General features: G+C 38.5%; 1 protein-coding gene across 2 annotated transcripts in view; it reads right to left on the bottom strand.

The window, feature by feature from the left end:
• Fadd (fas-associated death domain protein) overlaps positions 1-27,131 on the bottom strand; it is a 76,848-nt gene that overhangs the window by 11,694 nt on the left and 38,023 nt on the right. Inside the window, exons 4-5 of one of the 2 annotated variants that reach the window (XM_083111482.1) lie at positions 20,794-20,924; positions 13,551-16,047 (exon numbers count right to left, since the gene is read on the bottom strand). In XM_083111482.1, the coding sequence (XP_082967608.1) occupies positions 15,913-16,047; positions 20,794-20,924 (266 nt within the window). In that variant the 3' untranslated portion in view covers positions 13,551-15,912. Of the gene's footprint in view, positions 1-377; positions 506-13,550; positions 16,048-20,793; positions 20,925-27,131 lie in introns of those variants that run through there. The other variant, XM_083111472.1, reaches the window with a different exon arrangement.

Genomic DNA, 27,131 nt, shown 5'->3' on the forward strand with positions numbered 1-27,131 from the left:
TATGTGCTGTCAAACAATACAGTTGTGAGTCATATGCAGGTGGTACGCTGAAGAGAAAGGATTTGTGCATGCACAGAGCGTTTTGTCAGACAGTGGTCCCGCGAGACCAAATTCTCTGGACCTTAATTCTTTTGTTGCAAACCGTTCCAACATGACTCGAGTCAAATGGTTTGTCCAGTATGCGGCTGCCCATAAGAGCCCCATGTTAAACCTTTCCCGAGTCAGTTTGCAACAAAAATCACGTCACATCACAATGTGTCATATTGGATCCGGTGTGCAGCTGGGCTAAGTTTTTTTGGCTTGGTCGCCTGAAAAATGTAAGAGCGAGGTTCGGCTGTAATATTAATTCAATTGAGTATAAGGATAATTTTTTTTACCTCTAGTACTTTTTCTGGTACGGTCATTTCCATTTTGTCAACTTTATCGATAAATCCTAGAGGAAGGCCTAGACATTGAGCAAAGTGCCTCCATTTCTCTCCCATGGCCCTTGAAATCTCTATTTGAGCTGAAAAATGAAATACATATTGTTAAAATAGCTTCACATTTAGCAAAAAATACATGAATTTATATTTCAGACTAATGTTTCTATTTTGGTTTGTTTGTCTTGTGGGTCAATTGTGTTGGTAAGGATGAAAGATGAAATGAATGATGGGGAAAAGACTATGATTTCCCATTGGGGGTTGAATACATCAGTCACAAAGTCAAGAAGACACAGAATTTGAACAAAATTACATGCAATTCATTTATATATCTGATTAGTAGTTGTTGGTAATTTTACTGATAAACCCATACACCTACATTGGCTGATACCATCAGAGAGTATTAATTTGTATGTCCCATCCCTCTCTTAGGCTAGCCACACACCGGATCTGACAGGACGAGTCACGACGCTATGCAACACGACAAGTCACTATGCGAAGCAACGCAACACAACGAGTCACTACGCGATGCAACACAACACAACGGGACACAAGGCGACACGACACGATGAGTCACTTTGCTTCAGACAAAACAAAATAAACTCTTATTATTATTACTGCTATTTTCTGGAAAGAAAATTTTCGGTACTCTACAAGTTGGTTTGTTGTTATTATTTGTTATAGTGGTTATCATAAGAACTGCTCTAAATATTGTGGTATATAAATGATAATGCACACGCACACACACACACTTCTTTCATTAAAATAAAATTATTTTATTCTTTTAGTTTCATTCTCACATATAAAAGCTTACCGGTACGGCGTGCTATTGCATACCGTCTGCAAAATGATCTGATTTTTATTTTATTGCATCCAAAGTAAATGTATAAACACAAGATCTATCACATCTGTCATTTCAGTAATTTAGGTTTTCATTTGCATCTTAAACGAATAGCTCTCACCGCAATATATTATCTTTTTCTACATTTTCACCGACAGGAGACAAATTTAGTACAAGAACTTTGTTTTGTCCCTTTCATCAATTCTTTACAACAAGAATTAATGCTCCCCCCCCCCCCTCCAAAAAAGGAAAAGTTTAATTCGCGTACTGCATCCACATAATTATTCGAGCAATAAATATCAAACTGGCCTGAAGATTGTTTTTCTTGTACAATTTACGAGATGTTTGGTACATTACAAGATAATTTCTAAGCCTATTTTTTTCATGTGATGTAATTTTAATGTAGTTCATCTCCTGTGCCACTTTATTCCATAGCTCATCAATTTTGTCCTTATTATGGTGCTCATTTGATGAATTATTGAACAGCAGAGGGCTTGCTTGCACAAGAACGATTAGCTGCTCTGGATCAAGTTGTAATTTTAACCTTGACCACACTACCAAACTTACATATATAAGTGCTAGTGCTGTCAAACGATCCAGTGATGAGTCACATGCAGGTGGTGCGCTGAGAAGAAAGGATTCGCACATGCACAGTTTTGTCGCATCGTGCTCCTGCGAGACCAACTTCCGGGGACCTTCACTGTTTTGTTGCAAACTGTCGCAACATGACTCGAGTCAAATGTTTCGTCCGGTGTGCAGCCATCCATAACAGCCCCATGTTAAACATTCCCCCTAGTCGGTTTGCAACAAAAATGACTCGTTGCGTTGCATCGTGTCGGATCCGGTGTGCAGCTGGCCTTACTCTCATCAACATTTCAGAGTACCATTGTCTCCATCTTCAGTATATTTTCTTGCTATGTGGTCATTACATTGGTAGTTCCTGAACATAGGATATATTTGGGGAAGGCAGTAAATATGAGTATTCAAAGGGCAAAACAGAAACAATACCTGGAGGACTGTTTAGCAGTGGCTGAGACTTCACCTTGTCTAGTAGTCTGCACAGGCAGACCAACTTTTGTGGCGTGAAGGCAAATTGAAATGATATAACTGGAGAAAATATCTTGAGAAGAAATCTCAAACCTGGCTTTACCCAGTCAACATACAATCAAGGAACAATGCAGCACATGCACTGGGAGAACCATACGCACAGAACCATTTAGGACCTGCCAGTTCTATGCAAGCAACACTGGAAGAGATTGCACAAATACTTATAAGTTGATTACTTGCACAAATACTTATAAGTTGATTACTCTAAGTGTCAACTCTGCTTACTCTGGTGGAACCTTGGCAGGTCCATAGCCACGTAGGGGCCAGGGGGACTCAGCCCCTCAAAATTAGGTAAAACTATTTTGTATAATTTGTTTGCAGTGAAGAGTGAAAATGTAAACAGCAGATAATATTTGGTGAAGGAGAAATTCAAAGAACATGTACAACAGCTATTACATTTGTTCATCTTGTTTATGACTTGAAGTGAAGTCTAAGTAGCGGCAAGCATTTACAAGATTCTCTAGACTTTCAAAAATTCTTTCATAGGAGAGCTTCTTTATCTGTCCCTGTTGCAGGCTCCTGTTTAGACAGAAATCTGTGACTTCGACGTCATCATCCACATTGCTTCCACATCTGCGTCAAAGGTCAACAGCTCCCAAGTATTGGAAACGGGGGTGGAATGTACAGTAGACATTAGATTTAATATTGTGCATTTTTCTTGTATGATATAAATATCTGTATCATCAAAAGTAGTATAGAGTGTGCAGTAAGGGATGATTTCAGTAGCAATCAATTAACATTTCAAGATATGTTTCAAAAGATGTGGAAAAAAACTGTAGTATTTGCATGATATTTCTCAATATTTTATTTCATATTAACTTAATGACCCCCCACACACACACATAATTTACCTTCATATAATACTGTTAAACTTTTGAAAAATGGACATGATTTACAAAGGCCGCCCCCCATAACTTGTGAGCCCCCTGCCTGTAGATCAATTCTAGCTATGGGCCTGAGCCTTGGCCTCTGTAAAAATAATCCACCATGGCATTTTGCTTTCTCTTCCATTTGGCTCTGACCGATCACATTGATTGCCATCCACAAATCCAATCTGTGTTGGAAAACTACACAGCATGAAAGGACACAGAATGAGTTTGAAACGTTGTTAAAAGTCTAAAACAATTCATCATAAAACAACCACCAATGATCAATACAAAGAATATATATGAGGGAAAGTCCGAAAATAAGTCGTCCCCCCCCCAGATTTGCCAGGGAAATCGTACAACAATGAGGGAAACCAGGCAGTGTTGGAACACAACAGACACCCATACACCAGTGGGTGAAGTACGACCGCGATCCAACAGATGGCGTGAGCATAGTGCGTGCAAACGAGGGGAGGTGCCTCTCAGTCGTGGCCCGGCAGATATGGAGCATCTCATGCGTTATCACCGGGAAGGAAATGAATTTCTCTTTCGGATTGTGACGGGGGATGAAACGTGGGTCCACCATAGCACACCCGAAATCGAAGGCTGCATTAATGGAGTGGAAACATCCGTCATCTCCTGTCCGGAAGAAGTTCAAGACAACTCCCTTGGCAGGTAAGGTGCTTCTCACAGTTTTTTGGGATGCCCATGGTGTTTTGTTGCTGGAATTTTTGGAACAAGGAACCACCAACGCTGTACGTGACTGTCACACCCTGTCCAAATTGAAGCAGGCTATTCGGCGTAGGCGACCTGGCCTTCTCACATCTGGCATGCTGCTGTTGGATGACAATGCGAAACCACACTCGGCGAGGGCTACGCAATACCATCTTGCAACCCTTGGTTGGGAGCACCTTACCCATCTGCCATACAGTGCCAATATCGCACCGAGTGACTTCCATCTGTCTCCGGCTTTGAAGAAGGCTCTCGGAGGAAGGCGCCTTGGAAGCAATGCTGAGGTGACACATTTCGTGCAACACTTCTTCCGTATACAGGACACTCATATTTTCCAAGAGGGTTTTTTGAAGCTTATCAAGCGGTATGACAAATGTGTGAATGTCCGGGGTTCCTATGTGGAAAAATAAAGTAAGTATGCTATTCCTTTTCTCATTTACTTTTTTTGCTTTTCCTTCCCATCTCTGTCCGCAGTCGCCAGGGGAAAATTATTTTCGGACTCTCCCTCGTACATATACATGTGTGTGCACCTGTGTATCTCTGCTTGTCTCTCACTCTCTATTCTTTTGTATGTGTGTATGTGTAAAATGGCAGAATTTTATCAGATCAGATAAATTATTGGCACTTTAACTGCTTTGGTGATATCAATACTCATTTGTCCCATCTTTCCTGCTAGCTAACAGTTAATTCTCTTATGTTCAGTTATTTTACTACTCAAAATACAGGGAGCTGGAGATATAATACTTACAATGTACGAACTTTTTTTTTTTTTAAAAAAAAATTTGATTGGGACCTGGAAGGTAAAATATTTAAAGCAGAGAAATGGAAAACCCAAGAAAGTAAAATCAATGTTCATAAAATATGTTCGAAAACAAAACAACATACGTATTGATGTTGACTTGACCTTTTCAGAAGCTGATATAAAGTCAGTGAATATTATACAGTGCCTTTTAAGATTGAGGCATCTGTGGAGCAGTGGCTGGCGCGTCGGTTAGTTTAGACCCAGAGCTGTACACTGACCTTGGAACTGTATGCGTCAGTGCTTCAGTATTCAGATAACTGGTGTCCAGTTTGTACGTGTTTGTGAAGTGTTAACAAGTGTTTTATATTGTTTTGTTTTTGTTTATGTATTACTGGTGGCTGGTGCTTTTCTGGAGTCTAATAATGATGCCATGCTATCCGTACAATTTGAAACAAAGCATTTTTATGTATGACTTTTATGTCATTACGAATTATTGTAAGGAAGTTAGAATACGTTTTGCAGCAGAATTCCCAGATGTCCCGTTTCACACAGAACAATGTTCGGATACTTATGAACAAATTTAGGTAATCAAGGTCTGTTCTTGATAAGAAGTGAAGGGTAAAACGGCATGTGCTTAATGAGGAGAAACTAGACTACGTTGAAGTTCAATCAAAAATCCCTCCGGTGCCTTGCTCAAGAAACAGAGATTTTCATGACATCTGCATGGCAAGCTACCAAGCTTTTAAACCTGAAGCCATACATTAGAGAAATTGAAAGAATATATCGGGAGAGAAATTGAAGCAATTTCGGAAGAGGAACTAATACGTGTTAGTGAAAATTTTCTATAAATATGCCATAAATATGTGGATGCAGGAGGACATCGTTTCCAATACCTCTTGTAACAAGGTACATGCTCATTTTAATTGTAACTGTCAATGTACTATATTATTTAATTACATAGCTAGCGTTTCCCCCCACCTAGTGGTTGCATGACCTTGTAGTTGGTGGGGCTTGTGCGCTCTGATGATTTGCTAGGATATACCGGTGGTAGCATAAGCTGCTGGCAGGGTCTCCCATGCTGGGCAGGCTAACGGGTAAAGAGCCAGACTAAGAAGCAACCTATTGGCTCCAAAGGCGGAAGAAGATGGATAGCATCTCAACGGCTGAGGCGGCGGAAGAACCAAGAGGTGTAAGACCTCTTAAAAAAAACCTTGGTCCATCTGGCTCTGGATGGTAGCAACATGACGGAAGAGGCAACCCACCCTCTTGGGACAAGAGGAAACCACTGCCTTGTGGAGAGGGGAGGGATCCCCAAAGGCTAGGAGAGGGAAAACTCTGAAGTAAAACCAGGGACAAGATGGGCTCTGGAGCTGTAGTGAAAGCAACCAACGTAGGGGATTGAAACCCCGATATCAAATAACTTGGCCCTCCAGGTTGGGGGTTGGGCATGAGGCTAACAACCCCACCCTGTAAAAGATCACTATTGTTGAGAAACCAAGAGATAAGCGCCGGATTGATTTAAAGGATGTACTACAAGGCAAGAAAATGGACTTGGTAGTGGCAATGTGAGAAGTTTACATAGGGCAGGAAAGCTAAAACAACTAAAAATGGAAATGGAGAAATACAAAGTGGATGTAGTGGCAATTCAAGAAATATGCTGGAAAGGAAAAGGGGTTATGGATACCAGTAACTTCACACTATTACATAGTGGACACACAAACAATATCTTTGGTACAGGTTTCTTAGTAAACAAGATATATAAACAGCTAGTAATAAATTTTGAAGCTGTGGGCAAAAAATTGTGTGTATTAAGTGCTAAAGGGAACTTCAACAACATGACAGTAGTGTGTGTACATGCCCCTACAGAAGATAGGAGGGAAAATGTGAAGAACACCTTCTACGACAAGCTGAATCAAGTATACCAGCAGATACCTGCAAAGATTATAATTGGAGACTTTAATGCTAAGATAGGGAAAGCTTAGACCGCATAGCAGTAAAGTATCCAATTAAAATGGAATAAGAGCAGTTGACTTTGCTACAAGTAATGACTTAGTAATCAAAAGTACATATTTCCCACATAAGAAAATCCATAAGCGAACATGGGAGTCAGCAGATGGATACACGAAAAATCAAATCGATCACGTAATGGTGGATAAAAGACATGCCACAAGTGTCACAGATGTGAGAAGTTGTAGGGGAACAGACTGTGACACAGGTCATTACCTGCTTCAAGTTAAATATTGACACAGAATATCAAGATATAGAAATACGCAAGGAATAAGACAAAAGAAGTACTGTGTAAAGAAACTGAAGGAGGGAAATAAATAAGATATATAAACAAGAACTTCAAAGATGTTACACAGAAAAGGAGGAAAGACAAATGGAACAAATGGATGGAACTGAGGATGGAATTAAGGATAAATGGAAAAACATCAAAAATTTACTTGGGAAGTCAGCAGAAAAGGTATTCGGATATGAAGGAAGAAGAGAAAGAAACAAGTGGTTTGATGAGGAATGTCTCCAAAAAATAGAAGAGAAGAATAAAGCTTGATCAAAAATAATGGAAAGGAGGACAGTAGAAGAGTACAAAAACAAACGAAGCGAAGCTAAGAATGTATGCAAAAGCAAGAAGATATCTTATGAACGGAAAAAAGTTAGAGGATATAGAAGAAGCAAACAGTCAAAATGAGCTAACTATAACTACAGAAATGCAAGCAGGTTTCCAACCAAGAACCTCGATGTGCAGAGGAAAAGACAAAGTTTTAATAGGAAATGAAACTGAGATTAAGGAAAGATGGAAGCAGTATTTTGAGGAACTCTTTAATAGTAGTAATAACGAGCAGAGGGCGGAGGAAGAAATTATTTACCAAGAGCCTGAGGTACAGTGTGATCTCCCAACAAATGATGAGATACAAATAAGCATTGACAGATTAAAGAAAAATAAATCACCAAGTGAAGATGGGATAAGTGTGAAATTGATTAAAAAAAATGGAGACATGAAATTAAGAGAGGTAATATGTAAACTGATATAAGCCATATGGAAATCAGAGAGAATGCCAAAGGATTGGAATACATCAATTATCTGCCCAATTCATAAAAAAGGAGATAAGCTGCAATGTAGTAATTATAGGAGAATATCGCTGTTAAATATATGCTATAAAGTATTTACAAATATATTATATGGAAGACTGGTGCCACATGCAGAAGAAATATTACAGGACTACCAACGTGGTTTTAGAAAAGGACAATCCGCAACAGACAGCATTTTTATGTTAAGAATAATATTGGAAACATTTTATGAATATAACTCTTAAAGGAGTTTGGCATTCCTAACAAGTTAGTGAATTTGATTAAAAGGACGTTAGACAATTCCACTAGCAAAGTCAAAATACAAGGACAAATGTCTGAAGCATTTCAGGTCAGAAAAGGTTTAAAACAAGGGGATGCCTTATCAACTATTCTGTTGAATTTAGTTTTGGAAAAGTAATAAGAAACATAGAAACAAATTCCAATGGAACTATATTAAACAGAACAAGACAGTATCTAGCTTATGCTGACGATGTTGTGATACTCGGTCAGTGAAAGCAATTGAAGACGTAACCACACAAATACAAGAAGCAGCACAAACAGCAGGACTACTGATAAATCAACAAAAGACCAAATACATGAGATGAAAAGATTCTCTCAGGCTATCGACCAGGTGAGTTGTGGAAGAGATTCCAAGCTTTCGAGAGCTAACGTCTCTCATCTTTAGAGTAGATGTGTAGTTCTGAGTCAACCCGGTGAATATACGTTCGTGGAGGGGGGGATCCTGGTGAAGATGGCAGACCAATTGGGTGGCATGTCTGCTGCATGCACGCTTCTGGTTAACTATCGCTAACCAAGCTGGGTCCAGTTCGAGCCCCGTGTCGCAATTAAGATTATATTTTTCTTCATGAATGGCTATTGCTTCTTTTATGATGCAGTCCTAGTAGTTGGAAGTTTTGGCTATGATTTCTGTGTTGCTGAAATCTGGTCTATGGCCCTCATTGATTGAATGTTCTGCTAGTCCCGACTTTTCAGGATGGAAATACTTGATGTAGCTATGGTGTTCTTTACGGTGCTGTTCTATTGTCATACCCATCTGCCCAATGTATGCTTTACCCTTTTGCAGATAATACGGTAGACTCCCGGTGTTTTGAGTCCTAACTCATCCTTGGGGTTGTGGGGTTGCCTAGTAGACATCTGATCTTTGGAGCTGGTTTGTGAATGGTTTTTACGTCATGTTTCTTGAGAATTCGGCTTAAAATTTCGGAGAATTTCCGATGCAAGATCTTCTGGTCAGCTTTGTCCAGGTTCCCTGGAGTGTCTGGATTCCCTGGCTTGTTCGTGTCCAAGGATGTGACTAGATTTCCTGATGTGTCCGGGTTCCCCAATGTGTCCGGATTCCCTGATGTGCTGTTCTTCTTGGACAGTACTCGTTTTAATGTTTTGTTGATGTTGTGTTCCGAGTACCCGTTCTGTTTGAAAGCCGTGCAAAGATGCTGTTTTTCTTCTGATAGATTGACAGATGCTCCACGTCGCTGACAGAGATGGCTCGGTGAAATAAAATAGAGAGTACTGTAGCTCGTTGAGATGGGTGGTGAAAACTGTTGTTGGCATTGAGAAATAGATTGGTGAGAGTCGGTTTCTGGTATACACTGTGTCCCAAGGATCCGTCTGGCTTGCGTTTGATGAGAATATACAGGAATGGCAGGCTGTTATTCTTCTCAGTCTCCATGGTGAACTTGATATTTGGGTGTTGATTGTTTAGATGGTCTAGAAATGGCTGAAGAGTTTCTTTACTGTGCAGCCAGACGATGAAGGTGTCGTCGACGTATCTGTAGAAGGTGGTGGGTTTCAACGGAGCTGTGCGCAGGCAACATGCTCCAAGTTTTCAATGAAAAAAATTGGCTATGGCAGGCGAGAGTAGGGAGCCCATGAACGAAGAAGACTACAATGGTTAGGGCATATTATAAGGATGGATGAAGACAGATTGTTAAAACAAGTGTTGGGTGGTAAACCTGGACAAAGGAGAAAAGTAGGAAGACCTAGACAGATGGTTGGAGGACGTAGAGAAGGATTTGGAGCTGAAAGTTAGAAACTGGAGGAGCAGAGCAGCAGATAGAGAATAATGGGCATAGATCCTGAAGGAGGCAAATGCTCTCAGACAGCCGTAGAGCCAAGGAGTAAGTAAGCAAGCTAGCGGTTCAAGTTACGCAGATGTTGCATCCAGTTTGCCAGAAGACTCGATCATACTTCTCACTGCTCCACGGATGCCTTGACCATAAAAAGCACTATAAATGCTTGCTTGGGTGATTTTCTGTGAACTGTTTAACTTTTGCATATTGTTCTTTGAACTGAACTTACACAAGAACATATTTCAAATTATTTCACTCTTCTCAGTTTAGCAAACATGTTTCTATTACACTGAGGAAAAGTAAAGTGTTAATCATGTACTTAGATAACAAGGTTGCTCACCTCTTTAGCAGAATTCTTAGCATAGTGTGCTATGATGCCAGGGGTCACAGTTTCAAATCCCACCCTGGGTATGGGTGTTCTACGTGTGTGTCCCTACATCAGTTTTCATATCATCGCTCATTTTCGTGATTAGGTAAAAGTGGCATAAAAATGCTAAATAACAAAAATCAATTAAAACCAAATTAAGATAATCACGTTGGTTGCCTATTGTATTGGATAATTTTGTAAATTTCTATTTAGAAGTTCCAGGGACAGTAATTTACACTAGAGCCTTGTCTTGCAATTGTGTTTAGTTGTATAATGAGTACATACATACACGAAGACAGAATTTCATAAACAGAGGTTCAGATTGATTCTGTTCAGAAATTTCATTCAAAATGATTTACAAGGCATATGATTCATGTCCGTAGGACATCTAACAAGTATGTGGGAAACCCAGGTATGATTCTTGGAGCAGGTGATCCTATTAGAAATAATTATTTCAATGTTCCTGCATATGCATCTCTTGAGGATGATTCTACCTCTCAAGGTGGCTGAAATTGAGAATGTGTGCAGCCCTATCCTACAGCTCTAATGGAACAGTGCAATACACAGGGAATAGCTCTAAATTTTTTCTTTGTTCATGATGAGTATGTGGAGACTATATAAGGTGTTCATAAAGTCTGGAACCAATGGCATTTTCTTTTCTTCTTGTTACAGATCGAGTGATGATGCGGAGTACCAAAGACCAGGTGGAGATAATTCTCCTATGTTGACGAGAAGGATGACTCTGACACAGCAGCTGAATTCAATGTGAAACATCCAGAGAAGCCAGCAATAACACACAGTGCAGTGCAGAAAACGCTACAGAAATTTCACGAGACAGGATTTCTCCATGACAAACCTATGACTGGGCATTTGTGCATCAGTGAGGAGACCAATACTGTTGTCTTAGCTAAGTTGATTACCAACTACTGGGCCAAAATTTGTAATCAATCGACACTAGAGAATATCTGATTACAGATTCTGAAAGATTATGTCAGTTTACATATTTTATGTGCAACTATCGATCATAGTTTGGAAGTGGAAGCAGTAAAGATATACAATAAGTTAAACTTGTTACAACAAGTAAAACTTAATGCAATGAGCCTTTTATTGTGCTTTTATTTACAGAGAGGTTTTAATACTGTACCACTTACAGGTCACAGATATTAGCATTTGAAAATATTAACACTTTCCCCATTACACTTTCATTCATAGTGTACCCTTGTCAATATTCAATAAATGTCAACACATATTTAAAAAAATATGATGCGTTATGATTTTTAATAAGTCTATATGAAAAGAACAAGGAGAAACATTGCACTTTACTTAGTTGCAGTCATCTGATCACAAATGTGGAAATTTTTCATTGACAGCAACACCATGGAGTCATAATTTTCTGGCAGGATTGTCCTCAAGAGTTTAAATTGGTTTTAATTGCAGATTATGTTGACAACTCTACATGACCAGTTCTGTAAGAGCATTTTGAAGAATCACTGCATCAGCATAATGAGTATTCTTTTAGGGCTCGGTTGGACCTTTCACCGATGCCAGAGAAAATGTTTTTGAATTTCCTCCCCTTTCAGAAAACTGCTGATATTCAAAAATTTGAATGTTCTAGAATTCCTTCTAGAACATTCAAATGAATCTTCATGTGGTTTACTTTCATTGTCTAGATGTTATCAAGCTTAGTAGTAATTCCCATTGTAAAGTTGCAATTAGTGTCTCTATTAGTGTATTCAAATTCTATGGTCAGCAAAAACTCACCTGAAAATGATTTATGCACTCTCTTGAAACACATTGCTCAGATAAATATTGGTAAAAGGAAATATAAAAAAATTAAACTAATTTCTAATTAACATTGAATGTTAAAGGTAAAATAGGAAGTTTGATCTTTTAGGCAGATTTCACATCAAAGCAAGATGCTACATATGTTATTTGAGAATGAACCAATCAATGGCAATGTTACACACTGCGGCAACATGTGACTTTAGTGTGAAATCTCCCTTACTAAACTCCTTTTCTCTTGGAGTCATCAGATTAATGAATTGTTCTTGTTTTTGTGCAATTCAAAATCTTGTTAACAATTTCTTCAACAACAGTACAGACTTATATAGATTAACTCTTTGTGCTTATTAATGAGGGCTACCATTCCTAGTTATTGATCCTAAACATATATTTGCCATGGTATGTTTAACACTAGAATTACCTGAACCAAAATGCTGCAAAAAGGTAAGTAATCCTTTGACAGTGACACATTACAAGTGACCGAGTTCTTTTATTATAACAAATCATACATACATATGTAGGACTTCTTATACAAATATATGTGCACTCTCAGTGAAACCTCGACTATACACTTTCTAGGGGACTGAGCATAAATAAATTATAATGAGGAAAAAGGTATAATCCATGAAAACTAATGTTTTGCTTCATTCAGACGAGAAGTAAGCATGAAATACATGGGAATGTAAAATCGGGATTCTACTGTACGTACAGACTTCCACTGTTTTGTTATGATTGTCTGGTGTGTATACAGGGTGTTTCTATGACCTTGATTCAAACTGATAGGGTGGATGGAGACTGGTCCAAGTAGCAATATGAGATGAGGCACCCTGGTCTGGAAATGAGCCATTAAAAAGTTACAAGGCAAATCTCCAAGCTGCCTATGACAGTGCAATAAGCCAACTGAAAGATGCGGCTTGTAGATTTAATATGGACATTACTGCAGTGTATCGTAGCATTCTACAATGATAATGTTACAGTAGTTTTTTAAAATGGTGGCCCCTAGCATCGATGCAGGCTGACAGAGTCGCGAAATGCTGTCGCATCTGCTTCAGCATCCTTGGAGTTGTTCGCCTGAGCTGAATCTCACTCAATTTTTTCTTGTGGGGTAATGTCAAAAGTGCTGTCTATGAGACACTTTATGAGGAGTGAAGAGGATCTGCTGAAAAGAATCCTTGCTCCCTGTGATATCGTCAGAACAACTCCAGGGATGTTCAAGTAGATGCAACAGAGCTTCTTGCAATGCTCTCATGCCTCCATTAATTCTGGGGGCTGACATTTTGAACAACTACTGTAACATTTTTGTTATTATTCTGCTTTCATAGGCAGCCCAAACTAATTTTGTTTTGTAACATTTTAATGGCATGTTTCCGGACCAGGCTTCCTTATCTCATATTGGTATTTGGATCAGTCTCCATCCACCCTGCCAGTTTGAATCAAGGTCACGGAAACACCCTGTATATATAAATAGCCACAAGATGCAAATCATTAGGAATAGGTACTTATTATAGACAAAGAGCATATCAAAGGAAGCTAGTTTTTGAAAAAACAAAACAAAGAAAACCCACACATTGATTATTTATTTCGTAAAAGTTGAATGCATATATTCTCTTTCTTTAGGAAACAAACATCTACAAATATTAAGCTATTTGCAGTCTCATTTCTTAACAGTAAATACTATGAATAAAATATAAGTATGTTAACTGGCCTGATACAAAAACATTGTAATTTTCCGAAAAATATATACATTCATAAAATTAATAATTTGAGGTTAACAATTCATAAATTTTAAATATAAATGACAGTTGAATGTTTTTGTGTTTTGTTCATTATTTAACATTATCCTTCCAGGCATTATTGCACATACTGAATCCATTGCCCAAGCACATCTTGTTTGGGAACCACCTACATATCACCACATAACACACTACACTACCCTGAAGACGGAGACAGAATGTGCCTCTTAAACGTTGGTGTATATGTAAAAATACAAGCACAGTGGTTAAAAGTCCAAACAATTTATCATGAATCAACCACCAGTGATCAGTTACACAGAAGTATTTAATAAGTAACATCAACAATTTTATGGTCTCTATAAATTCCAACATTAACATAATACCTTCAAAAAGTTCAAAAAATTGGTAACTTCAAAAAAATTCTTATAAAGACATATTTTCCCCCTTGCATTTTTTCTGAAGTCCATATAGTATAACTCTTTTCTGTCATTACACTGGGAAGTATGCCAGCAGAGGAACCTCTGAGGCAGGTAACTGGGCTGACTGGTTGTTTGAGTCACTTGCATACTGGTTTTGGCAGGAAGAGAACTTTGTGAACTACAATTTTGAATTTCATACAAATATCAATAAAAAAATTCTTGAATTGGTAACCTCAAATTGTAACAATCATTCCTCTTTTTAAACACACTTTGTTATTTTCCCTTTTATTGTAAAGGATCAAAAACTACCATATTCACATCACCTTGTACATGATTGATACCCATGAGTACCTGGCAGGCACAATAGCATTACGAAATTTGGAATTACTTTAACTGGAAAATTAATTCTAGTCAGAAGACTCTCAAATGAAAATACAGTCATAATTTTGAGATATCAATGAGCACATATTTGATTCTATAAAAGACTGACTATACATTACACATAAAATACAGATTAAAACGGCTATACATAACAGTTTCATTAACTTATGAAAAATCTGCTCCATTTTCCATGTATAATACAAATTATGATACAAAAAAATATACACATTATATATATAAACAAATAAAGCAAATCTTGGAAGGAATCTACAACATACTGTCGTAAGTTTCTTTGTCTTTTCTTTTAATAAAAGAAAGAAAGAAAGGTACAAGCATAAAAAAAATTAAGTCACTGTAGTTTGGTACACAAGTTCAAGACTTTTCACACTACATCATCTTCCATATATGGACATAACAAATTTCCGATCTAGTCTTGGGACCTACATGGGTAGATCATTATCAGAATAAGAATCAGTTTCTTGGTGGTCTTGTGGCAATAAGGTGTCATACCACTTGGATAAATTTTGAATATACAATAGAAGATTTCCTGCATGTGACCAGAAAGTAAGAAAATACCTAACACTGCAGATGTATTGAAATAGGGCATGTTCTACATGCTAAAAGATTCATAAGAACTAAAATGAGTATTCAATGCTTTCAGTATTTAGCATCTGTCAAGGTAAGAACATAAAAATTACAGAGTACAGTGAATTCATAACTGAAGCGGTCAACAAATTTCAATGAATGAATTTCTTTGAATTTTTGCCTATAAAGTCCACGTTATGTCCACATTGGATAATGAGGAATGGACCTACAGTTTACAGTGGGATCTGAACTATCATGTGCCTCCACCGGGTACTGAACCCGGAACCCCTTGATTACAGTGTGTTACCAAAATTTCAATGAAATACTACTGTAGTGGTATCACTGGATCATGTAAAACAATATGCAGAAACAGAAGATATATTGTAGAGGGAAAAGAAGAGTGAAAGATGCTTATTGTAGACTGTAAAGTTGGTTTCAATCAATATTAAAGACACACACACACAACTACATATAAATTGCATATCCGGAAGATAATTCAATAGTAATTATAATGCAAGACAACACAAAAATATATTGCTTCATCTTCACAACTTGTGGAGACAGGTAGTTCAGGTCTAGTCAATGAAAGTAAAGTTTCACTCCCATCTCAATTTCATCAGATCATTTGTTAAGATATTGTTTGTATGGTTATCTCTTCTGTCATTCTGCTAAACAAAGGCACTGGTTGATGTAGTACTTCATTACGCCACTTAAAAAAACACTTCTTCACTGGATATTTTCATAACCAACATTCTCTGTTCATTCATCAGCTTCATCTTTTAGTTATTACTATTCAGTAACAAAGTTTCAACTTCCCTAACTAAATCTTCTCGTCTAACTTTCCGAAGTGCTTGAAGTAACTTTGGTTTTACTTGATTTGTGTCCAGAATTTTTTCCTGGAACTTCAGAAGCACCTGCAATAAACAGGGATCCAATATTATAACAGATTTGACTTACAAGGTACCTACTTGGAACACTTACATTTCTAAGTATTTTCTCACGATTTTGTACAGAAATGCCAACTGAACTTTAACATTCGGATAATTTGACTTTTATTTAACACTAGAATGGCAAAGGATCTGATAATCTGATACCCCCTAGAACAGCAGAAAGGGGTCATTCTGACCTCTCATAAGAAGTGCATTTAAAAATCTAATTATTTTATAATGAGAACATATTTTTAATTTATATTATTTTCTGTGCTTTATGTATTAGGCTCAGTCAATAAATAACCAGGCCAAGGATATTACCCCAAAACTATGATAGTTAGAAATGGGTCAATGGGCCCGAAATGGAGGTGCAGGTGTGACGAAACTGATTCGCGTGCATTTTCCCGCTAGATGACGTTACGTGTCTGGCAAGGTACGTGCTAAGGCTGCTAACAGAGCAGCAGCTGTGTCCAGTCATTCCGTGTTTGACTGTGACACATAATGGAGGCATCCAAAGAGGAGCAGCAGGATGTTGTGTACTTCTTGACGGTGGAAGGTGTAAAGAGTCGTGAAATCCACCGTTGAATGGAAAGGATATATGGGGGTACTCTATGTCCCGGGCAAGAGTGCGGGAGTGGAACAAACGCTTTCGCAAAGGACACATGTCACTCGGGGACGACACGTGGAGTGGAGCACCGAAGCGTGTCGCAGACCAGAATGAGCTCATCAAGACAGACCGTCGTGTAACAGTGGACGACATTTCGGCATCAGTGGGCTTAGTCATGGTACGGTCCACACAACCATCAAGGACACGTTGATGTTCCGTAAAGAGTGTACTCAGTGGGTCACGCATCTTGACACCGGAACAAGGGGCCTGTCGCATGGACATGTCTCTTCAATCGCTGCAGCATTACAGCAACGGTGGGGACGATTTCCTCTCAGCAATTGTTACCGGCGACGAAAGTTGGTGCCACCACTTTGAGCTCGAGTCAAAAGGGCAAAGTCCTCAGTGGAAGCACGCAGATTCCCCTCCACCAAAAAACTTCAAGACCCTCCACACTAGTGCCGACAAGGTCATGCTTTTGTTCTTCTTCGATCGCACGGGACCGCTCCTCATAGACTTCCTGGAGCATAGAGCTACGGTCAATACCCAGCGGTTTTGTGAAATGTTAACGAAGCTCAGGAAGGCAATCAAATTGAAACATCCCGGTCACCTTTCTCGTGGTGTCGTCCTATTGCACGACAACGCTAAACCACACACAGCCAACGCAACAAAGGAATGTCTGAAAAAAATTCAAGGGGTAAGTCCTGAGCCACCCCCCTATAGTCCAGATCTGTCCCCATGTGACTTCCACATCTTCGGTGAGCTCAAAAAAGCACTGTGGGGACAACAGTTTCAATCGGATGATGATGTCAAGGAGTACATGCCCAATTGGTTCCAACAGCAGCCAAAGGAGTTCTCAGAGCATGCCATTTTGCAACTGGTGTCACAATGGGATAAATGCCTAAACAGTGGCAGACAATACTTCTGAGGTTCGTTACGTAAGAACTGTGAAATATCCTTTGCCTTGTTATTTATTGACTGAGCCTCATATTATAATCTAAGTGTTTATGTGGTTTGTGATACATTTTGATTGCAAATAAAAATTATAATCATCAACAACTGAACACTCCATAATACGCAACATTTCACGAGAAACTGCTACTTGATGTGACATGTTCAGAGATGTCTTTCCTGGTCCAAGAACACTACCTCCATGACGACATGTAAACTGTGACAAGTGGGAACATGCTAGAGACAGGTTGACACAGGAATCGCAACCCTGATATTGCAGCATGCGTAAATGAAACATTACAGGGGTCAAATTGGCCCTTCCTGCTGTTCTAGGGCTATAACATGAAATTTCACAGAAATAATTTATATTTTGTACATTTAAATATAGTCTACCATCTTAAAAAGGACAAAGAATTATGAAAAGTCACAAAATTTTGAGGAAAATGAAAAATGGGATAGTTGTTATAGAAACTGTGAAGGTAGTGGTCATTTTGACCCCACCTGCACTTCTAGTGTTAATTGAACAGTTTTACAATTCAAATAGATCTGATATATACTTGAAAATTTATTACTCCTGTGGCATATTTTATTGTTTTCTTGAAAAAAAAAAATTCACTATATCAGCAGTCACCATCAGTTAAAAACATAAGTGTCATGGATTACAGCTTATTCATCCATTTGAAACACTTCATAATGACTGGTTGATATGTCATAATTGATTGCATTATTATTATGAGCATTGCTTGTCAATCTTGCAGTACAATGTTACAAAGAAGCATGAAGAATAGTGTTGAATCATGGTAACAATCAATCATAAAAAAACAACATATGCATAAGTCAGAGGACAATTTGAAAAAAACATAATTTTTAAAATTTAAATAAATGCATTTTTTAATGTTCATTTTAGATAAACATCCAGCCTCTGCTCATCAGATTCCATTCCTTACTAAAACAGTTACTGACTCACCCACCGAGTCAGACAATGATGATGATTAACCCTTTCCAAATGTTCCCTGGGGTGGGTGTGCCTCCACTTCATGTTTCTACTATGCTGTAGCTGAACATATAATTGCAAAATCTTAATTTTGTGTCAGGAATACATCTATTTGACTTTCAAACTATCATTTCATCAGCTGGTGAAATGGCAGGTAGGGAGGAGACGGATAGTGCTTTTTAAATTGTTAGTGGATAGTGCTTTTTAAATTGTTAGTCTTAAAAGTAAAGTAAAAGTAAAGTGTTCCCCTGTGCTTAGCACCACGCCATGAAGGCGTATAGGGGGTGTGGGGGTAACGCCCCACACTTTCTTGATCCGGTCTTGAGTGGGGGTGATGTGATCAGCACCATGCCCCTGACCACCTTTACCCCCCAGGTTTCCCCAGGTACCAATGTTATTCGACGCTGGGTGGGCACCGGGGCCGCTTCTTCTTACTAGATTTGAAGTAGGGTAAGATGAGAACAGCAAGCATGTTTGTTTCTTGAAAAGATTCTCTCGGGCTATCGACCAGGTGAGTTGTGGAAAAGATTCCAAGCTTTGGAGTGCTAATGTCACTCTCATCTTCAGAGTAGAAGTGCAGTCCCGAGCGTCAACCCGGTGTATATACATTCGTGGAGGTCGACTATCGCTAGCCAAGCTGAGTTCAATTCGAGACCAGTGTCGCGATTGAGATCCTCCTTTTCCCCATGAAAAGCTACGAGTATTGCTTCTTTTATGATGCGATACCAGTAGTTTGAAGTTTTGGCTATGATTTCTGTGTTGCTGAAATCTCGTCTATGGCCCTCATTGATTGAATGTTTCGCCAGTCCCGGCTTTTCTGGATGGAAATCTTATGTAGCTTTGGTGTTCCATTGTCCTGCCCATCTGCCCAACATATGCTTTACCACATTTACATATAATACAGTAAATTTCAGGTGTTTTAAGTCCTAAATCATCCTTGGTGTTGCGTAGTAGGTTTCTGATATTTGGTGGTGGTTTGTGAATGGTTTTTATGTTGTGCTTCCTGAGGATTCGGCTTATAATTCTGGAGAGATTTCTGGTGTATGGTAGTATGGCTATCTTCATGTCAGCTTCATCCTGGTTCCCTGGTGTGCTGGTCTTCTTGGCCATTACTTGTTTTAATGTGTTATTGATATTGCGTTCCGAGTACCCATTCTGTCTAAAAGCCGTGCGAAGATGCTGTATTTCTTCTGATAGATGCTCCGTGTCGCTGATGGAGATTGCCTGGTGGAATAAGGTGGATAGTACTGTAGCTCGTTGAGACGGGTAGTGAAAACTATGCAGCACTGACTGCACTTCTATTCTGAAGATTAGAGTGACGTTAGCTCTCGAAAGCTTGGAATCTTTTCCACAACTCACCTGGTCGATAGCCCGAGAGAATCTTTTCAAGAAACAAACATGCTTGCTGTTCTCATCTTACCCTACTTCAAATCTAGTAAGAAGAAGCGGCCCGGCACCCACCCAGCGTCGAATAACATTGGTACCTGGGGAAACCTGGGGGGTAAAGGCAGTCAGGGGCGTGGTGCTGATCACATCGCCAGGAAAGCTTTAAGACTTACTTCATGTTTTTTCTTGTTGTAGCAGGTTCAGGCAAACTACGAAAAAATTGGAAGGATTTTTCTTTTTCCTTCCTACCAGTCACTTCACCAGCTGATGAAATGATAGTCTCAAGGTCAGGCAGATGTGTATTTTTTCCTGACACTGTCATGATCGGGCACACGACACTGTTCCCATACGTGGAGTAGATCGTTCTCCCTCTACACACTCATGCACAATGACGTGCCCTATATTACACACCTATGGCAAGTGCCATGTACTTCACAATTCACTCATCAGATGGCGTCATTGCAGAGGTGTTCCAAAAAATGAAATTTCTTATGGGATGACCTGATAGAAGGGAGGGGGCTGCATTCCAATACCAGGGAACATTTGGAATTGCTTGATTGTGATATTCACCAATGGTTATACAATATTTTATTTTATTTTGGTGGTTCAAATCCTCTGAAAATGAAATTTCAAACTAGCCCTTTGTGGATAAAGTGAAGTATAAAATGAAACTTTGTTAAATTTCATTTGGGAATACAATGTGATAGGTTAATTATAAACTGGTTGTTATAATAGGTTGCAATAATCTCTATTTATATCTACAAGAGACATTTTCACAAATATTTTTCATACATACCTGGTAGGTCCTCTCTTGTAAGCTTCCTGCATATTTTTCTTCAATTTCAGTAATATAGCCTTCCTTCAAATCAAGAGACCGAGCAAAAAATTTCCATTTTTTCAGAATATTTTCAGAAATGTGTTCAACAACTGAAATGTTCAACAACAATAGGGACATTTATTATACGTATAAATAAATTAACTTGGGGCACTGGGTGGAAGAAAATAACTCACTCATGGTTCTATACGTTTACAAATTCAGTGGAATCTTGATTTTATATTTTTCTGCATTATACACTTTCCCACATTTTAAGTTTTCTCACCATTATCCTCTGAAAAATGAAAAATCGAGGTTTCACTCCAATATCAATCAACTTTGCAACATCAAAAGACGAAAGCTGATCACTATTGTGTAGGTAAAGTTTCATTTGTCAACACTGCTGCAACATGGAAATATAAGGGTCACCCAAATGAAAGTGAGACTCTTGTATTAGCATTGTTGCTGAACTTTTAGCAGCCAGATGGGAAAAGTTTTTTTGCACCACGTGGTCAACAATTAACATCCCATTCCTTGAAAAATCTGCCTTTTTTGTTCATTAGTATACATATGAAGATACGATATACTCAAATTACAAAACAATATATTCATTGTTACATTCCATGGCATAACGGCCCGTGAGGGTCAGTGCCTACCTACAGACTACCGGCCTCACTTCCACCAGAGGTGGGAGATCATCCATACAGTTATGGAGTGACATGTAGTCAGCACAACGAACCCCCAGTTGTTGTAGGTTTTCTATGACCAGATTACGCTACTCATTTGTAGCTCCCCAATTCCCTCATGATGGTGGGCAGCCACTGGTACCATACATAGACCAAAATCTCAGGAAAAGTTCTAACGCTTCCCCAAGGAGACTCAAACTTGCTTGTGTTCCGGAGCCCAAAGCCTGACCATACAGCCATAGTGCAGGATTATACCCACTGTTAATACTATTAAAAAGCAGAGTTTGAAAAATTCCTTTATATTGCTCTGAGTATTGTTGGATCAATCTTACAAAATCAGCTATAATTCCTCAGCAAAGGCTCAATTTTCAAAATTTCTCTAAAATCACGACTTTCGAAAATGTTACTTTTTCTCCACCAAAAATTTGGAAGATGGACATTACATATCCTCAAAGAGTGGTCTTTTGTTGTGTTTTGCCCCAAATTTGGTCCATCCAGTGTCCATAGAGGATAGAAGCAAAATTACGGAAACTATTTATGTAAACTGGTAATACTGCCACTCTTATACATTGTTATTATTTTCTTCCCCCCCCCCCCCCCCAAGAAGTATCAGCCTATTGTTAACGAAACTTTGCATGGTTGTAGGAATGTACCACTGTTGCATACTACATTTTATCATTCACTTGGGTCTATTGTGGTGGGCACAGGGATGATGGAAGTTGACATCCGCTAAGGAGAGAGTAATGGCTCACCTGCTGAAGCAACTGGCCCAATTCAAGCATCGTGCCTAAGCTGGCTGCCACTGCAATGTTTAGCATCGCTCTGCGACCAAAGTTATACATCCAACCCATCTGAAACCCTGGCATGGGAGAAGTGGCGCCAGTGTTGCTAGTTCAAGTTATGGGGAAGCCTGTAGTACGCATATTTCTGAGGTTTCAGAAAGCTTGGTGGATCTATACATGGTGGTGAGTAGGATGGCACGGTGGTGAGTGTAGAAGGGTCTAAGCATGAGCCTGCCTGGAGATGCCATCATCTTGGTGGTAGTAGCAAATAATGCACCTTTTTTAAAACAATTCAATTTCCTTTTTTCTTTTTCCATTAACTTTCATGATTGGGAGGTACAATGTAAAAATTTCACCTTCACTAAGAGTCCTGTCTTTAAGAAACAAAAACAATTTCATCTCTGTACGACAATTAGTTTCCAAGGTACGATTTATTATTATTATTTGTACATCGAGGCAAGTTTGAAAAGCGTGCACTTGAAAAGTTTCCAGCCGAAGAGGCTAGACACAAGTTTGAGGCCCCATCCACAGACCTTTGCGTTAGACCACCCACTGATGTGAGATGAATTTGTCCAAACAGACCAGTGAGCAGTTACTCAATATTTGGCAGCAAAAGGTGTTAGTGGAGCCAAACATTATCTCCACATGAAGAATATAAATGGGATTGGGTACCTGTCATTGTATATTGTGTTCAGATGGTGTAGTGACAAGATTGTGCCAAGATTTGCTGCAGTGGTTCTTGATGGCCCCTCCCCCTATATCCCCAACCTAATACCAGGTGACTGCCACATCTTAGTCACTAAAAAATATCTAAAGGGCAGCTGGTTCGCTAACGATGCTGTCATCCCTGATGCGGTTGAAGACTGATTCCACAGCCAGCCATGGATGTTCTTTCACTCAGGCTATTCTGGGACACTTGCTTGATCCAACAAGGTGACTGTGTGTAGCAGACATGTACCCCACGTATTACTATTACTTCCTGTAGGTTCACATATTCCAACCAACAATGCTAGGAAAAAAAAAAATATTTCGCTTTGATTTGAGTGATTTTTTACAAAACCTTGCCTACACAATACTTTCAATTGGTTTTCGTGTGCCAAACCATGATCACTCTTGTTTGCAAACATGTGGAACTGTAAGTGAGATCACTTAAACTGAAGATAAAAATAGTTACAAGAACTGGTAGCACTGAAAATGCATTAATTCACAAAATGTCTACTTTTGCCCATTTTGAATAAGGTAAAAAAAATGTGTTGTCCTCAATTAGGTACAAAGACAAAAGCCATGGCAGAAAAAAATACTCCTACAGATTAAACTTTGACATGATATTTTAAACATTTCAAATGTTGTAAATTTGCAAATGAAATGCTCAAATAATGTGAGAGAATAACAAATCCTAATTTCTTGACTTTTTCTTGACCATTTTTTCCCCCTTTTTCTTAACATTTATTTAATCGTCCCCATCTTAGGTGTAGTTGGAAATTAAGAAAATAGATAATTTTATTCACCCTACCACAAGGCTGGTTAAGATGAAAACTGAAGTTGTACTAGGGATTTAGACTTGCTTTAATTATTAATGAATGTAAAAATTAATGCTTCAGACATCATTCTAGATGTTGAATGGCCACATTATTTCATATTTTTACAAAACTTCATGCATACAAGAATGTAATTCTTAAGAAACAAAGTCAACAACTTTTAACCACAACTCAATACAATTTTAGATATTCAATTTCATCAAATCCCAGTATAGGTATATAACAATGCAAATTAACTACAATATAAAAAAATAGTAAAAAAATTCTCACCACAACAATAATTTCTTGACTGGTAGACATCCTGTACAAACATGTTTAAGTGAAACATACTGAATATTCATATGAGTAAAAAAAAAATGGGGGGGGGGCAAGTCTGCCCCTGTGTATTGAAGAAATTGTTACAATTGTGCACAATAGATGGTGCTAATAACATTATAATTTAAAAAATGCAAATGTTTACCAAACAAATTTTGATACTTTGCATACCATATAATACACATGAACTATTCGAACACAACTAAATCCAGCATATGCAAAAATAAACTACTTCAAAATTTTTCACTCTCACTTAACAGAAATGGAAGACTACATGTCCTGAATTCACAAATCCCAGAATGAACCAATAAGTAAGGGAAAAAAAAGCTTCAAAAGGGAAAGATATGGTCCAGGGGCATTTGTCAATAATTCAGTGTGTGGGTCTTTGAATGAAGGGAATATATGACTACCGGTGATACGTTGCTAGTATGGTACACAATCATGTACTACCAGGTGTTTTGCCTGCAATTGTGGCATATGGCCTCTGTAAAGTCACAAATCCAAGATGGCTGCCACTTCATGCACTAACAAAGAAAACCAATCATATCTCCTTTAAGAGTGGTTTCTGACAAATTTTTATAGACATGTTTTGTTCAGAATTGAAAAAGGAACAAAATTGATTCTTATAGTTTTTTCATATCTTGCACTGTTATGGAGATACATTTATTGAAACTATTTCATGCCCTTTTCTGCAAGGATTCTAAGCATTATTTTACACTTTACTTCACATTCTGGCACATAAAGCGGAGAAAAATTACTGCCTGTGATATTTTGTTGATGCCTAAACTATTGTGGCATATGGCCTGTGTGACGTCATACATCCAAGACATTAACAAAGAAAAATGACCATATCTCCTTAACACCTTTAGGAGTAACTTTGACCATTTGTAAGTTTGTTAGGTTTTTTTCACGAAGGGAAGTGTGTATGGAGGATGCTTTCATTTCGAGGCACGCAATCATATATTACTACGTATTTTGCTGGAAAATATGTCTGAGATCATACATGATGCCCGAAATCCAAGATGGCCACCATGGATGTTCTGCACATAAAATACTTTCCATATCCTGATTTAGAGTTCTTTTATCAGAGTTTTTCAGAGGCATTTTCTGTTAATAATTAAAAAGAGAAAAATATTTTTATATTTATTACAATTTTTATAACTACAGTAGTGTCCAAAAGTTAAGCATGACTAAGATATGAGAAAATGTTTTATTAAGTAAGTGTCAGAACTACATAAAACATAGTGAAAATTAATTAAAACATTATATGGAATACAATAGAATAGAGAAGAATGCATGAAATTAACAACTGTTCTTTTAGTGCAAAGACTCATATGTAGAAAATAATAATATAGAAGATCACTTCCTTAACGAAAAAAAAAGGTTCGTATGGGGTGACGTTACCCCTAACAGCTACACAACCTTGCAACGATGCAGCATGCTATTTACAAGGTGGTTCAAGACAGGGAGGTGAGGTCTGGCATTCGGAAAAGTTCGGAACCATTCGTAAATCTCCACGGATGACGTCAGCCACGGGACATCTTAAAGACGAGCACCAGCAACGGCATAGGAATTCTTTTGTGAAATAAATTTGTTTTTAAAATCGAATGAATGTTCTGGAGTGTGTGTGTGTGTAAGTAAATGTATATGTATAGAGCAGACTATATCTAGTAAACTGGGTCGCTGAAGGTTAACTATCAATAGAATTACATGTAATGAAAAGCGGGAAAGCCGGCTCGGAGGTGGAGCAGAGGTTTGTTCAGAATTTTCTATTTGAGTGGTGTAAGTTCGCATTTATGGGGGTGAAAAGGTATATTTAGGGCCAAAATGACCACAAAGTGGTCATTTTTAAAAAATTGTGTGGGGGTGTTAGGGCGAAGTTGGAGGATAAATCACTGGGGCTGAGACATTACAACTTCATGTTTCATAATTCAAAAGTTGCTTTTTTAGCGCTTTCATCCTGTAGCGTCCGCAGTTTCTTTATTTGTTCTTCAGCACATTTTAATTTCTTTTTCAGAGTTTCCAACTCACTATTTTGTTGGAGATTGGCCATATTGGGTATATTTCCAGTACTCAAAAAGTCTCTGAATTATATGCCATGCAAATTCTTTTGCGAGGAGACAACTCTTCAAGTCTTTCCACTGCTCGCTTTCGAATCTGACGTTTATTGGCACGTCCACTTCGATCAATTATGTCAATTGGCTGTTGAACACTACTACAATAGTACAATTTACCACACAACCAGGCAAATTTAAACATGGTACAGCGTTTTTATTAAGCTGCGGTCTACAGGTAATGCTCAGCAGTTCTGCTTTTAAGTTCCGTTCGTAATCGGCATCCAGAAAATGCGATGAGCACACTGTCGCTGTTTTGGTGTTAACAGGATCTAACCTCTTACACTTTCAACGTCAAATCGGGACTTTTTTTTACCACTTGACTCCTCTGTTTCCATGCTCTAACTTTGTGTGCAGGAACCATCTCAATATGTGTCTTTTTCCATTTTTTCTGATCAGACATCAAACCATCTATGTACCAGAAGTGTTTTTACGAAGCTATTACACATGCATGAGATGGACAATCCACTCGACAACGCGAGATTCAAACTGTGGGCCTGGGCTGCGAACTGGACACAGACAGTTCTCGAATATTTCTCTCTGATTCGAGCCTGAACACCACTTGTCTTGTCCTCCGATGTTTGCAGCTCTTATAAAAGCAGAAACCCACCAAATTGCTTATATTCAAGCGTAAGCACTCGCAAGTGTTCAAATGGTCTGTCACAGCTTCCGCAGTCTTGTCACACATCGGCACGAAACAAAGGAGGTCTTCTAGAATACAGCTGGGTCACGAAATAATTAATGCACAGTGAAAACCCTTCCTTTCCCAACACATCTAATGTTTCGTCTCCAATTATGATTAAATGCTTACTCATTTATCTTCAGTGACGTGCCCAAGGGAGGGTTGGTGGAGTCATAGCCTCATTTGAGACAGTATTCCTTTAA

Source organism: Lepisma saccharinum, chromosome 1, assembly GCF_977018435.1.
Source record: "Lepisma saccharinum chromosome 1, izLepSacc3.1, whole genome shotgun sequence".
NCBI classification, from domain to species: Eukaryota; Metazoa; Arthropoda; class Insecta; order Zygentoma; family Lepismatidae; genus Lepisma; species Lepisma saccharinum.